The 14,251-nt window shown below is 43.0% G+C and overlaps 2 protein-coding genes across 10 annotated transcripts in view; one reads left to right on the plus strand and one right to left on the minus strand.

Moving 5' to 3' along the window:
• ptpro (protein tyrosine phosphatase receptor type O) overlaps nucleotides 1-4,120 on the plus strand; it is a 58,165-nt gene extending 54,045 nt beyond the window's left edge. For all 4 annotated transcript variants that reach the window (XM_042078380.1, XM_042078381.1, XM_042078382.1 and 1 more), the window contains 3 exons: nucleotides 3,356-3,491; nucleotides 3,690-3,814; nucleotides 3,937-4,120. In XM_042078380.1, the coding sequence (XP_041934314.1) occupies nucleotides 3,356-3,491; nucleotides 3,690-3,794 (241 nt within the window). In that variant the 3' untranslated portion in view covers nucleotides 3,795-3,814; nucleotides 3,937-4,120. The remainder of the gene's footprint in view (nucleotides 1-3,355; nucleotides 3,492-3,689; nucleotides 3,815-3,936) is intronic.
• A 2,580-nt stretch (nucleotides 4,121-6,700) lies between these two features.
• The window catches only part of eps8a (epidermal growth factor receptor pathway substrate 8a), a 60,464-nt gene continuing 52,913 nt past the window's right edge, over nucleotides 6,701-14,251 (minus strand). For 5 of the 6 annotated variants that reach the window (XM_042078389.1, XM_042078388.1, XM_042078387.1 and 2 more), the window contains 3 exons: nucleotides 13,774-13,957; nucleotides 12,440-12,572; nucleotides 6,701-9,572 (listed from right to left, as the gene is read on the minus strand). In XM_042078389.1, the coding sequence (XP_041934323.1) occupies nucleotides 9,462-9,572; nucleotides 12,440-12,572; nucleotides 13,774-13,957 (428 nt within the window). In that variant the 3' untranslated portion in view covers nucleotides 6,701-9,461. The remainder of the gene's footprint in view (nucleotides 9,573-12,439; nucleotides 12,573-13,773; nucleotides 13,958-14,251) is intronic. The other variant, XM_042078386.1, reaches the window with a different exon arrangement.

The raw sequence follows: 14,251 nt of genomic DNA on the forward strand, positions 1-14,251 counted from the left end.
AGCAGACGCAAGTAGGTAGAGAGCAAAGATAGCAGTTCTTATGGTGTCTGGTTGCTCATAGACTCCACTACCAAAGAGTGAAACCACCCACTAAATCAATGGAGCATTTAGCGTAATTTACAGCATGTAGGGGTATAGTTACAGCATGGTGCTATCAGACAAGCAGTAATCATTATGGCTAGATGCCTGGTATTGATCCCATTCCCCCACCCCACCCTGTCAAAACAGCGGGTGGGCAGGAGGATGCCAGGTTCTCGGGGCACATCCCAAAAACTCACCGTGGTGTCTGGCTTCAGCTTTACTTGAAGCTTTTTGCTGAGTTCAAAGGCTCATCCCCTTGAGAGAATATTTGTAAGCAGGGATTAGAAACAGTTCAAAGAGCAAAAATGAAAACCGGAAACAAACACAATTTTTGGAAGAACGTAACCAAAAACGGGAACAAAACCAATTTCACTTTTTCCAGAATGAAAACGTTATTTTCAATTTTAGATAACCGGTTAATAGCGGTATTTATCGTTCCAATTAACTTTTGTTTGAATATTATTCAAAAGTCCATAGGATTGGAAAGTTACATGAATTTAGTCAGATGTTATGAATCAGTGTCTCTCCCCTGTATAATAGGCTAGAACTACTTGTTGAAAAAAAAAGACTTTCATATCCAACACTATCTAACTGAATTTTCCAAGTATGTAGCCTACAGTAAATTACTGAAACATTGTGTGAAATAACATAAGCTACCAGAGACACTAGGAAAATATCTATAGGCCTGTCATGCAAAGGGAAGCACCACACATAGGTTAGGCTTTTACAGGGCTTAAAGCAAGGACATTTTCTGTGCCTGAAGTTAGGCTATCAGACATTTTTTTAAGATCTAATATTATATAGGCCTACTTGCCTACTTTTCAAATCTTGCCCCACACCTGAATTCAAGCACATTGTTTTTAACAGTTCTAATGTGCTTTGATTTAAGCTTTAAGGCTGTTGGGCAAAACAAAAAAGCCTAGTATTGTGCCACCGGCCATAAATTAATTTGTAAAGACAATGTCATTCTTAAAGGAAAGTTATTAACTGTTCCTCCATAACATTCTAACCGGTTACCATTTAGAGGAGAGAGGCCTTGGCACACTGGAACAGGAACGAAAAAACAATGTTTTTGCTCAGAACGCAACAAAATGAAAATCATTCTGTTTTCAGTCCCTGTCAGGTCTTCCACTTCCCTCGTATAGAGTGTAATACATTGTACGTGATTTGAATGCAATTTGAGAGAATAACTTTTAGCTGAGTCTAACCAGACAATCACTTGAATCAGAAAATCACAAACTCTTGCAATTCAACATGTACAGTTGAATTAGTTCAAGTTTTCAAGTCTTTTTTTCTTCTCTTTGGGTAATTCGGGGCAATTTCCTGGAAAGGACTCAGGCCTAAGTCTAAATCGAATCTCATTATCAATTAAGAATCCTCTTCCTTAAATGCCTTTTAGACCTGTGCCTGACCCAATCACTGTTGGACATCATAAAATTAAGATTGAGTAAGAAGAGTAACACAAGCTAAGATGATACATATAGAACCCTGGTTGAAATGGAATGCACATACTTTTATAATAGCTGGACTGTTATGTCTGTGCAAATGTATGAAGTTAATCTACATGGCTTTGAATGTAACTGCAGTATTTTAGGGTTTTATGCACCCAGTCCTTGCTTTTAGTCGGTGCATGTAAAATGGCTACTCTGACCATTGAGACCCTTATTTTATCTTCTATGCTAGTGTGTCCCCTAATGCTGCTGTCGCAGCTATGCTATTGCTTCCCAATGTTGTCCGCTATGCTAGTGTATCCTAATGTTGTCCACTATGCTAGTGTCTTCTAATGTTGTCCGCTATGCTAGTGTATCCTAATGTTGTCCACTATGCTAGTGTCTTCTAATGTTGTCCGCTATGCTAGTGTATCCTAATGTTGTCCGCTATGCTAGTGTCTTCTAATGTTGTCCGCTATGCTAGTGTATCCTAATGTTGTCCACTATGCTAGTGTGTCTCCTAATGTTGTCCACTATGCTAGTGTGTCCTGTAATGTTGTCCACTATGCTAGTGTGTCCTGTAATGTTGTCTGCTATGCTAGTGTCTCCCCTAATGTTGTCCACTATGCTAGTGTGTCCTTCCTAATGTTGTCCACTATGCTAGTGTGTCCTGTAATGTTGTCCGCTATGCTAGTGTGTCCTGTAATGTTGTCTGCTATGCTAGTGTCTCCCCTAATGTTGTCCACTATGCTAGTGTGTCCTAATGTTGTCCACTACGCTAGTGTGTCCTAATGTGGTCCACTATGCTAGTGTCTCCTAATATTGTCCACTATTATAGTGTATCCTAATGTTGTCCACCAGGTTATATCTCCTAATGTTGTGCACTATGCTAGTGTCTCCTAATGTTGTCCACTATTATAGTGTATCCTAATGTTGTCCACCAGGTTATGTCTCCTAATGTTGTCCACTATGCTAGTGTATCCTAATGTTGTCCACTATGCTAGTGTATCCAGGAGCGCCTGCAGGAATTAAGGCTATGGTAAGCAACCCCCGGGCAAAAAAAAATTCACGCGTGGACAGTATTTGTTCGTTTCCCGGTTTACATAGCAATATTCACATGCAATAATACAACAACAACGTCTTCAATGACCTATTCATTTGGACAACTTGATACATCCCTATACAGGCTAAAGTTACCTTTAGTTTTGTTCTAGCTTACCGTGACGTCTGGCTTTAAACAGCTGTCTAATGCAGTCTAACATTCTGACAAGCAATTGCCTACCTTGTTCTTGCCCATCTGGAATAACTCCTAGCTTTGCTGCATCCATTCTTTCTGTTTTCGTTGTTTAAACTTGTGATATCCATGATGAGTATTGAGTTAGTGAATTATCTCAACATTGTGTGCTGATAATATAGATAGCCGAGTAAAAGAAAACAAGTAGCCTAGTTGCGTGCCTGCGTGCGTATTCTCTCTCTCCTGCTCAAACAAAATGTGTGCGCGTTAATTTTGATAACGTGTTCACTAACTTCAATAGAAAATTGTAAATTGTAGCCTGATGGCATGCAGCTAATGGGATACTGTCCATAGTTGGGAAGGTATGGTGGGCCAAAACACACAGGAAATTTTCTCTTGTTAAGTAGCCTGATGGTACGCACAGTGCATACGGACATACACCTGCAGGCGCGCCTGAGTGTATCCTAATGTTGTCCACCAGGTTATGTCTCCTAATGTTGTCCACTATGCTAGTGTATCCTAATGTTGTCCACTGTGCTAGTGTGTCTCCTAATGTTGTCCGCTATGCTAGTGTCTCCTAATGTTGTCCTCTATGCCCATCTCTTCTCAGTGCTGGCGTGGGTCGGACTGGAACGTTCATCGCTCTGGACCGTCTGATGCAGCACATACGTGAGCACGAGTTTGCTGACGTCCTGGGCTTGGTGTCAGAGATGCGCTCTCACCGTCTCTCCATGGTGCAGACTGAGGTAAATTAATAGGCGCACACACACACACACACACACACACACACACACACACACAAACAGTGTCTGCTACGTTGGTTTTGTATTTGTTCTATTATTATCATCAATTTAGTGTCACGTGTTTGCTTGACTGTGCAGTCTTCACCTGCACTTATTTACAAAAAGAAAACGTCTAAAATCCCAATCCTCACACCCCTACAGGAACAGTACGTATTCATCCACCAGTGTGTCCTGCTGATGTGGAAAAAGAAGAAACAGCAGTCTGTCACCAGCGACGTGATATACGAGAACGTCTCCAAGTCATAATCACTAGAAGCCCCACAAATGTAAGTATGCCCACCATTCCTGTGGCAAACCACACTTAATAATTATCATGGATAACATTTAAGGATTTAATCTTTTATTGAGGCTGCATTTATTCACGGACCATATTTTGTTTCTCTTGTAGGTTGTAACCATTTACTCTTTCTCTCCTCCCCTTGCTGGCGTCTGTGCACTGCCGAGTAATCAGTGAAATCTTCAACAGCGGAAAAACCAAACGAGAAAGAGACAGATAAAAAAAACAACCCACAAACAAAACAAAACAGCCACCACAAGAACAACAGAATACTAAAAATTCTCTGGTGCAAGCATGGAATGAAACAATGCCTTAACGAGCCTTCACCAACTTAAATCGACAAACCTTCCACACCTGGAACCCAACCCAACCCAACCCCCACACCCCGCCTCCACCTGTCTCGTTTGCCTCATGCGCTTTGGGCACACGGACCCAGAGAGGTGAACGCAGACAAAGGCCCACTGAAGAGTGGAGCAGACCTGAGTGATGGCCTGCTCCCTCCTGGGAGGGAAAGTGAAGTGCTGCTCCCTCTGGTGGTCAAGCAGCAGAACTGCAAGCCAGGCCAGCAGCCGCCTGGTCAAGCATATCGTTTTAGTTTTTCTGTTGATCTCAGGAGTAGTCAACCCCCAAGCCCCCCTACCCCCCCCCCCCCCCCCCCCAACACACACTTTTCCACCTCAACCCCTAGCAACTACATGTAATGACCATCACATGCAATGCACTATAATGCCTTTCCAAGTCCCCTTCTGCAATCAAACTGCTGCAATTGTGAAGGCATCCAAGGAGGAAGTTTTGTGCCGGCTCCCCGTACTGTCCCAAGGTCGTTGTAGGTCGACTCATTCATAAGCCTCACTCATTCACGTGGAGTAGTTGTAGTGTTCACGCCTTGTCAGCGCGCCTGCACCACAAGCTGTGATGCAATTTTTTTATCGCTATGGCGCTGTGGAGATCGACGCAAGCGTTGGAACGAATAGACACCACACTGCCACTGTATAGGGGCAGGAGCTGTGTGTGAGATGTGTGTGTATGTGTGTGTTCCTCTCCTTGTGAAACAAAATGGCTTAAAAAAGGCTACTACTTTTACATGCAACATGTCAATGCTACTGTATTGTATCTCTTGTTGGACTAAGGCACATAAACACACATCCACACACACATACATATATACACACTGGAGTGGCTGGGCAAAGGGGAAAGCTCATATCAGTATGACACTATGCCTTTTGGATTTTACTGAAGTGGCTAAGCATGGTTCTTTTTTCTTCTAAGTGGGTCCACCAATTTTATTTTATTTTTTCTTTAGGGAAATGAGGGACTTTGGTTCTGCTTGACAGTTTGATTTGCACTGAAAGCCTTGAATGCCATGCCATGCCATGTCGTGTTGAAAGGATTGACGATCGGTAGCTGTTCAGACGGAGTTGCTGAGCTGACTGTGGCTGCTTCCCTGCTGGTTTCAGAAGCACTAAGAAGCATTTCGGGTTTGGATGATTTGTGTGACGTCGTCCAGCCATCGAGGCACCCAGGTTTCACCAGCTGGGGTGTCCATATTGATTTTGATTTCGCTGGCACATGGAAGCAGAGACCAGACATGGACAGAACTGGAACCGATCCTATCCTGCTGTACAGACTCAGTGTGCCATTGCCGTATTGTCAATCTTGTGTTTTTCTTGAGTATGAAAGCATATTTGAAATAATCGTGTTGCTCCATTATGCATTCTGCTGTTAGGTCATTCAGATCATGCATCTGTATTCAGATACAGTGCCAGGTAGCAAAAAAACCCTAATTTGGGAATCATCATGCATATATACTGTAAGACATTTCATTCCTTGACACTGAGGATTTCCATTCAAGTCCATAGGATATTCTAGTCGGAATTTAGCATAGCTGTAGTTATGATTTTGCTCTTTAAACATGAGACATTTGCAGTCGTGGGATTTGCACATATCATTACCAGAAGCAAGATAGACTTCATGGTTACAGATGTCAGATGTTGGTCAATTTCACGGATGAACATCTGTGCATTTTCCATTAGTTTCAAGAAGCGCTCTAGGCCACCGATTTCTAATAGATCACGACCAGAGCCCTTCATCATGCCGGGCATGGCATCAAGTAGCCCGCTGTCCATAGCAAAGTCCTCTTCTTGAGCTGTACACATAGAGACCAGGTACCAAATCTACTGTAAATACTAGCCATCATTTAAAAAAAAGCCCTAGTTTCTACCGGCAATTACTAAGTAATGCCTGTCGAGACAGATCCCCGAAACGTTACTCTGTACCCCTATTTTCCTAATTGTCTACTTGTGTGTGTGTGTTGCACCGTCCAGCTGTATCAAAAGTGCTTATTTTTGTAATGACCACTTGACGCCGTTCCTACGTAACATGGCCAACCGGGAGCAAACAGGCGTCGGTGGTGAGGCTGACTGAACACTTTGTGGCGTTGCTTGAAAAAAAACAAAAACAAACTGAAGAGTAGTGTTTCCACGTTTTTGATTCTCTTTAGCTCTGTGTGCGTCCAGTCCAACTTGTCTGTCATTGGTGCCATTTTAGTGCATTTGTGTCACTTATACTAGAGTGGAGATCCAAGAAATGTGGGGTCCTGATCACAGAGTTTTAATGTCTATGTCCGGATGTATGTATGGGGGGTATGTATGTATATGTATGAATGAGGGTGGGTGTGTATGTGTGTGTTTGGAAAAAAATAATAAAATGTTTCAATATCTATTCTTAAGAGATGGATGTTGTATTGTTCATTGCCATAAGTTGATGTAGGTTACTTAATAAAGGATAGGATAGGAAGGTGTCAAGTGACGAAACCAGGAAGGTGAGAAAAAAGAAGTGAAGATTTGGTTACGAGACAGGATTCTCCAAAAAGAGCCATCTTTTCAATACTGTTTATTGCGGAATTAGCCATCATGTGAAAAAGGCACCATGAAAACTACTCATTTACAGTGAGAAGATCAAAATCGTCCTAAGCTAGCCCCGACCTAGCACATACACGTTACCTTGTTTCACATGGAACATTTTGCAAGTGCACATTTCTTTTTTCGAGGACAGACGAACCAGCTAATCCATCAATAGACAATTGGTAATTTATAATGTGTAACTCAAAGACAAAAAATATATAAAATAAAGTAGTCCATTCTTTATCCTAGCATTTTGTACTTAAGAGTCACTTACATTTAGATACAACACAGCCTGGCCTGAAAAGTTGGGTCCTTCACAGTAACAAAGCATGTGTAATTTATATTATTAATATATGTGTGGTGATGATGTGCTACATGTCCTTATATGCTGAGGTGTATGATGATAGTATGATTTTTCATTCAAACAGATTCACAAAACGGTCATTTTGTCAACTGGAAGTCCATGCTTTCACAGTCCACAGAGCCAAACCTGAACACGTCTTTTCTGTGTGAGAAAAAAAAACCCAAAACGCTTAAGCCACAAAAGTACTGCATTGAGCACTATAAATTTTGATGTGCAGGCATTGTTTTTACATATTTACTTAAATACAACCCGTTCTGTCTAGTGGTCACATTTCCAACTGCCACAACTGTCCTGCTGTACATCACCATTTCACTCACGCCAAACCACTGAGGTGATGAAACACAGGGTAACTTTTTTGAGCAATGCGGTCAGGCTTTGTTTGTGAGCCACGTTCTGAGCACTTTCCCAGTGGTATTGAGGAAGTGACTTTTCTTTTTCAAATCATCTGTGGCCAATGTATGGTCCCCGTATCCAATTAGAAAACACTGCACTTGTTTTGTGATTGTGTAGCAACATTGCTCAAGAAGTACTCCCCTGTATCACCACCTTTACAATATGCTACCCTGAGCAGCTGTCTGCCAAGACTCCCTTTACAGTTTGTATCCACTACACTGATCCTGGTACAGTCTTGTCCAATTAAACCCCAAAAATTTGATTTTCCTTCATCTCCTAATGCAACAGAGTTACTACCAGTCCACATTACTGATTACAGAGACAAAGTGCTCTGACAAGTCCTTATAATGCTTTCTCCCTCACTTATCCACTTGATTGCCAACCACTAACCATGCAGTCATTCAGTGGATGACCTTGCCACCAATCCACACCCCAACCCACCCACCTACCCCACCCTGGCACGCACGCACGCACACACACACACACACACACACAGGCTTTTACAATACATCCGTCCTTCCAACTTCATTAAGACATTAAATCTCCCCAGCCTTGCTTTGAAAGCGTAGTTGCTTCAAAGAAGTGCACTGATTCTTTGCACTTCGCATTTCAGGACAAAGTGTGATTGACTACAGCAGAATGTAAGGGCAGTTTCTAAGCACCCTAACCCTTTAATAATGATATCTACTCATGACAAGAGGAATGTGTCATTTGTGCAGGTTTTCATCGAGTGAGGCTATGGAAGACTAAGGAAGTGATGCTAGGTTTGGCCATATATGTACACAAAGACAGAGTTGCGGGGGTTGAGGGGAAAGAGAGTGCACTGTGGAGCACAAATTAACCTTCTAGAGCCCTCTCTCAGGTAGATTGTACAGTCAGTCATGCAGTCTTGGGGTGATTGCAGTGAAACACTACCAATGTGCAAAATGTCTGCAGAAAAGACAAAGCTTAAGAACATCCCGGCTTTTTTTAGAACGAAGCAACCGAAACAAAAACAAAACCAAACGCCTAGTGTACAACACCTTCCTATCTTATTAACCTAACGAGAAGTACCAGGTGCACTTCCATATTAATAATAAAGACAAATCTACAATCAAATATACCTGAAATGTGTCCAAAAGAAACTTAGCTCAAGCAATCACGTGTAATGACAAGTGAGGAAAAACTTAACTAGTGTCCCTCGGTAAATCAACCCATTACATTGTTATATAAAGACTCTTTTGGCATTACAATTAAGTACAAAATGATCATGTATATAAATATCATGTCCTCTCTTTGCCAGCGAACAAGAACAAAACAAAGAAATGTAATATAGAATTAGAATCTCTCAGAATCAACTATTCACAAATCTTTTCACACCTCAATTCGATTATTTTCCCCATTCCCCAGCATGTCGTGTGCCATGAGGTTGAATGCACATCTCTCAAAGAGCAGGATGATAGAAGAAGACATCAACAAGGGGATTTTGGGAATAAGTCCTACAATGCATTTGAAATGAATTAACCTTGCTTGTACATGAGTGTCAAATCAACACAACACATCTTATGTGGACTAGGCAATGTTAAGAGGGATTCTAAACCCAAACTTGAACTTTCCTCAAGGAAGTTGTGTAAAAATATGCTGTTTTTATCAACAGGGCTGCTATCTCCCCATCATACAATTGTCCTGACAGTGATTTCTGATATAGAGTGAGAGTGAACTGTAAAATGTCCTATAATCAAAAACTACATTTCCCAGAATACCACGCTTCCCTTCCTTCCCTCACTGATCAGTGTCGGTGTCGGTGTCGGCTGATCTGGAAAGTTCTGGATCCAGGAGCTCCTGGCGTCTGCGCATGATCGCTGCGAACTGGGCGTGATCGGAGGCGTCCTGGAAAACGACAATGCAACAAGGTGAATGTTTGCGTTCTTCTTCTTTCATTTGGTCGGGTATGGCAGGCGGGCGAGAGCGAGAGAAAGAGAGAGAGCGAGAGGGGCTCAGTGGCTGCTGCTCTCATCGAAAGACTCCACGCCGGAGTCACTGGCCACCGCCGCCAGCTTCTCCTGCCTCCTCCTCATGATCTCCTGTAGCTCAGAGCCAGAGGACTTCTGTCAGAGAGAGAGAGAGAGAGAGAGAGAGAGAGAGAGAGAGAGAGAGAGAGAGAGAGAGAGAGAGAGAGAAAGAAAGAAAGAAAGAAAGAAAGAAAGAAAGAGAGAAAGAAAGAAAGAAAGAAAGAAAGAAAGAGAGAGAGAGAGAGAGAGAGTAGTGCAAGAGAGAAGAGCGATAGAGTGTAGAAAGACCGAGGGAGGGAGGAGAAGGATTGGAGGTAGAGATGGGTGAGGAAAGGGGGAAAGACAAGGAGGTAGGTACAGACAACAGAGAGAAAGAAAAGGAGGGGAAAGGAAAAAAAGAAGGGAGAGAGGGAGAGGAAAAAAGAAGGGGGAGAGGGAGAGGAAAAGACATGTAAGTGCACAGGACTTTGCAGGGACACACGGCATTCCATGGGATACGTCCTCCTTCAATACCAACCTCCAAAATGACCTGTTACCACTGATGTTAGAACGGTGCCTCTCTACTATTCCACCCTCAAGCTTAATATTACATGTCAGAGCTTAAAGCAGGCATTTGTGGTGCCTGAATTCTGGTACAGTGCCTTACAGTTCCTGAGAACTTGAATCCCTAATGAATATGCCTACTGTAACCCTGGCTATTGCATCTGATCAGAGAGGAGGACATTTGCCATTGAACACCTCAAACAAGTCTTTAAGTCATAAGGCTAATTACACTGAAAGCTTGAGACGTCTGAAAGATCCGTCATCTAGTGAAGCAGGGAAACCCAGATATCTGGGCAGGGAGAGTCAGAGACAGTCAACAGATGGGTGAGTAGAACGCATACACATGTTGTTATTGTGTTGGTTTGAGCCTGAAGTGGCTTAGGAAGACACTGGTCGTCCATGTTCATCTACTGTATGGTGAGCCCCTTATCCAGAGACTGCATCTGCACTTCACTTCACTGTGCTGGACATGGAATAGCCCTGAGTCTGTGGAGTAATGACCATGGACAAGGCATATCCATGGCCACCACAAACTACAGATTTTCACAATTATTCAAGCCACTTTTTTTCCCAAGTCTGACATTAAAAGCACATAGCAGATCTATATATTGTCTATTTTTACATAATTGTTGAAAAACTGCATTGAAAATGTTCAACTTGAACTGCTCTACTACATCAGTTCTTCGATTTGTGTGATAACCAGGAAGTCAAAATCTCTTCACTGTGTGTAGAGATGTCTGTTTGAGGGCCACCACTTGTAAAGCAGTCCAAAACATTGCCTTCCAGTTTCCCAGCAGATGGAGAGTCTTCATCACAAGAAGGGCAGTGTGGTTATATCTACAGCGGGTAGGGTGTGGTGATGTCCTCATGGATGCCACATGAAGTTAGCTGTTCAGGTTTTAGCATGTTACACCAGAATGCTAGCCAGCCTAGCCGAACACATTAGTGCAACAATGGCTAAAAAAAAACAGTGAGCCGCCTTTTTCTCTACTGGTAGCAGAAGGACATGGGACAGCTAAGGTTTCTGAGGGAATACACTGGGTTATGCTACTGAGTTTAACACATATTGGGGAATTCAATTTCTAGTTCTATGGGAAGGGAGGGAAAGCCTGGCCGGATGAGGACAAAGGGACAATGGGCGCACTGACAGCGAAGACTCGGGTAAGCCAAAGATATCAACAGCGTATCTAGTATCTCTGTGCCTTAAACTGATATAACACCTCCTCAATCTGTTGGCCAGAATCACAACAACAGAGAGCTTTAACTCTTGCTGTGTGACTTTGTTAAACATTACAGAGAAGACAAGAATGCTGGTCTCAGCTGTTATAACTAATAGCAGTTTGAGTGTTTTTTGTGCAAATCCAGTATTTTGTGTTATATGTATGCATTGTTTGATATATGTTATTAAACATTCATAAAATGTCAAGACAAACAGTACAAATCCTGCATTAGCTCAGGCCGTTATAATGATAATCAAAGGTGGATAACCCGGTTTCAGAAAGTAAAAGTCCTGCCACATATATTTGTTCCAACTATTCACTAAGCAAGTCGATTGCAGTTAAATCAGCTGTGTTAACTGCACAGGTAGAAGTGATCCGTGGCAGGACTTTCTGAGGCCGAGGTTATCCATCTCTAATGAGAACTAGCTACAGCATGCGGTTAAGATCGAAACACCCTGCATTCGATCAACAGCTGGCCAACAGATCAGAGATACACAGCGGCGTCTACAAATCCACAATACCTGTCAACTCACGCACTCAAGAGCCAAATCAGAAGATCAGTGAGGGGGAGGTCAGAAGAACACCTGCAGGGTGGAGAGACGAAAGAGACCAAAAGGACACCTTGCCAGAGTTGGCGGACAAATCCTCCAGTCAAGCCCAGTCCAGGCTGGCCCAGCCAAGCCCACTGGGCCACCAGGGCCAGTACACGGGCCTCAACCCCACAGAAGAGCATCAGGGATGGACATATCACCACTGGGCCCACTACACCATGACCACAAGTGTGTATAGAGGGCATTATAGCTAACACTATATTCACAGAGTACAGGATCTCCTTTTCATACCTAGACAACATGACACTTTGTGGAAAGCACGATGAGACGTTTGTCCTGAACACTGAATTATTTTAATAAGTCCCAATCACAAGGTTGTAGTATTCTATTTGTGTGACACATTCTGTCACCAGAACATTGTGCTGCGATTCTACCTCGCTTAGCATATCAGGGAATCAGTAGATGAATCCATTTCTATTCTATAACAACACATATGGCTTTAAAATCACCACCAACACCATCATAGCCTACACAGAGATAAGTAAATGTCCAGAGAGAGAGAGAGAGAGAGAGAGAGAGAGAGAGAGAGAGAGAGAGAGAGAGAGAGAGAGAGAGAGAGAGAGAGAGAGAGAGAGAGTGCGGTACCCACCTCCAGAGCGGCCTTCTGGACCGTGACCTGGCTAAAGACGCGGGCTCCGTCATCAGGACAGACCGTCTTCAGCTCCTCCTTGTTGAGGGAGAAGAGCTGGGCGCCGGTCAGCACCCCCAGGCTGTTGATGGTGCTGAGGGAGAAGAGAGGTCTCATTACTGGCACCAGGAATTGATCAGGGATTCTGGAACAGCTGTATTGATTTTTGTAGTTGAATATTCTTGTCTACTGTCTGTGTGCATTTTGTGTGTGTGTGTGTGTGTGTGTGTGTGTGTGTGTGTGTCATAGCATTTTGTTCTGTTTGGCTACATGCCATTCTGTTTCAATATATAAACATTTCTCTATGGACCAATTTGTGGTGCACTACACAGAAAAACAATATTTGTGAGATTTTCTGTCATCATGTGATGGACAATAAATCTTTCTGAATCCTTCAATCCTTGCGATGAAGAGTTAACTGGACAATAAAGTGCTAACTGGACCACACCTTTCCATTCCATTTCACAATCCTGATGAGTTGGTGTGTTCATCCCATCACTGCACAGGTAAGTGCATTTCACAAGTGTTTCATGAGTGAGGATGTCCATGTTCTGCTTACCATGTAGAAACACGTCTCCTTACTTATCCTAGCACTCACCAGCCGTCTCAAACTGACAAGTAACTGTTAAAAACAGCACTCACTGATGCACTTATTCTTACTGTACTCTAATGTTTTTAAATTGTCGAGAACTGCTCTAAAACTTAAACTGTTTACCATGTTGTTAGTCGCTTTGGCTAAAAAGCGTCAGCCAAATGTAATGTAATGTAATGTAATGTAATATATACATATTCTGTACACATGCATTAATGCACCGTACATGTGTGCATATGCATCTATGATTGATAGCAAGTGTTGATGATTACATGATTGCCTGTTGCGTGTTCGGATAGGGAGCATGACATGACAGAGGAGAGTGGGAATTTCCTGGGCTCTATGTGCATGAGTGGGTGAGTCTGTGTGTGAATGCACACAGTATATTTAGGTTTCGTTTCCTCGATTTCCACAAGCCTCTGGCCTACCATCAAGCACTGAACTCATAAATTACACATGTACAGACATCACTGAGTGTGTGAGTGACTGAGTGTTGAAGGTCATGCTTGACTGGGGATGTGTGTATGAGAGAGTCTCTCTCTCTCTCTCTCTCTCTCTCTCTCTCTCTCTCTCTCTCTCTAACATGTATGTGTGGATGTGTCTGCATGTGTATGTGTTTTTGTCTAGGAGTATGATAAAACGTGTGTGTGTGTGTGCATTTGAGAGAGAGAGAGAGTGTAAGAGGCCCCTCCATCTGACTTACACAGTGCTGAAGCCTTTGGCCTCCAGCCAGGATCTGACGTGCTCGGGCGAGGAGTCGTAGGAGATGTTGACGGCAGGCAGGCTGGTGCTGCGTGGGGGCACCTGGAACTTCTTCTGGGCACTCCTACCCAACGTCAGCCGGTGCATCAACTCGTCCTGAACCTCCTCCATATTGGATTTCCGCCCTGCACCAGGACCAACCACACATTCACTATAGCAAGATGCTACGGACAAACAATGACATGAACAGTATTCGGTTGCTAAGTCCGACGTCACAGGCCCAACAGCTTTTTGCTGTTACCAAAACAAAACCGAGCAGGTTTGAAAGACGTTAGACCCGGAAAAAGATTTATTAGCCTACTATTGCATCATCACTTAATAACCGAATAGCATGCTACAGAACACAAAATAATACATGCTACAACATGCAGTATAACATACTGTACATACAGTATAACATGTGATACCAGGCTATCATT

This window comes from Alosa sapidissima, chromosome 22 (genome assembly GCF_018492685.1).
Source record: "Alosa sapidissima isolate fAloSap1 chromosome 22, fAloSap1.pri, whole genome shotgun sequence".
Taxonomy (NCBI): Eukaryota; Metazoa; Chordata; class Actinopteri; order Clupeiformes; family Clupeidae; genus Alosa; species Alosa sapidissima.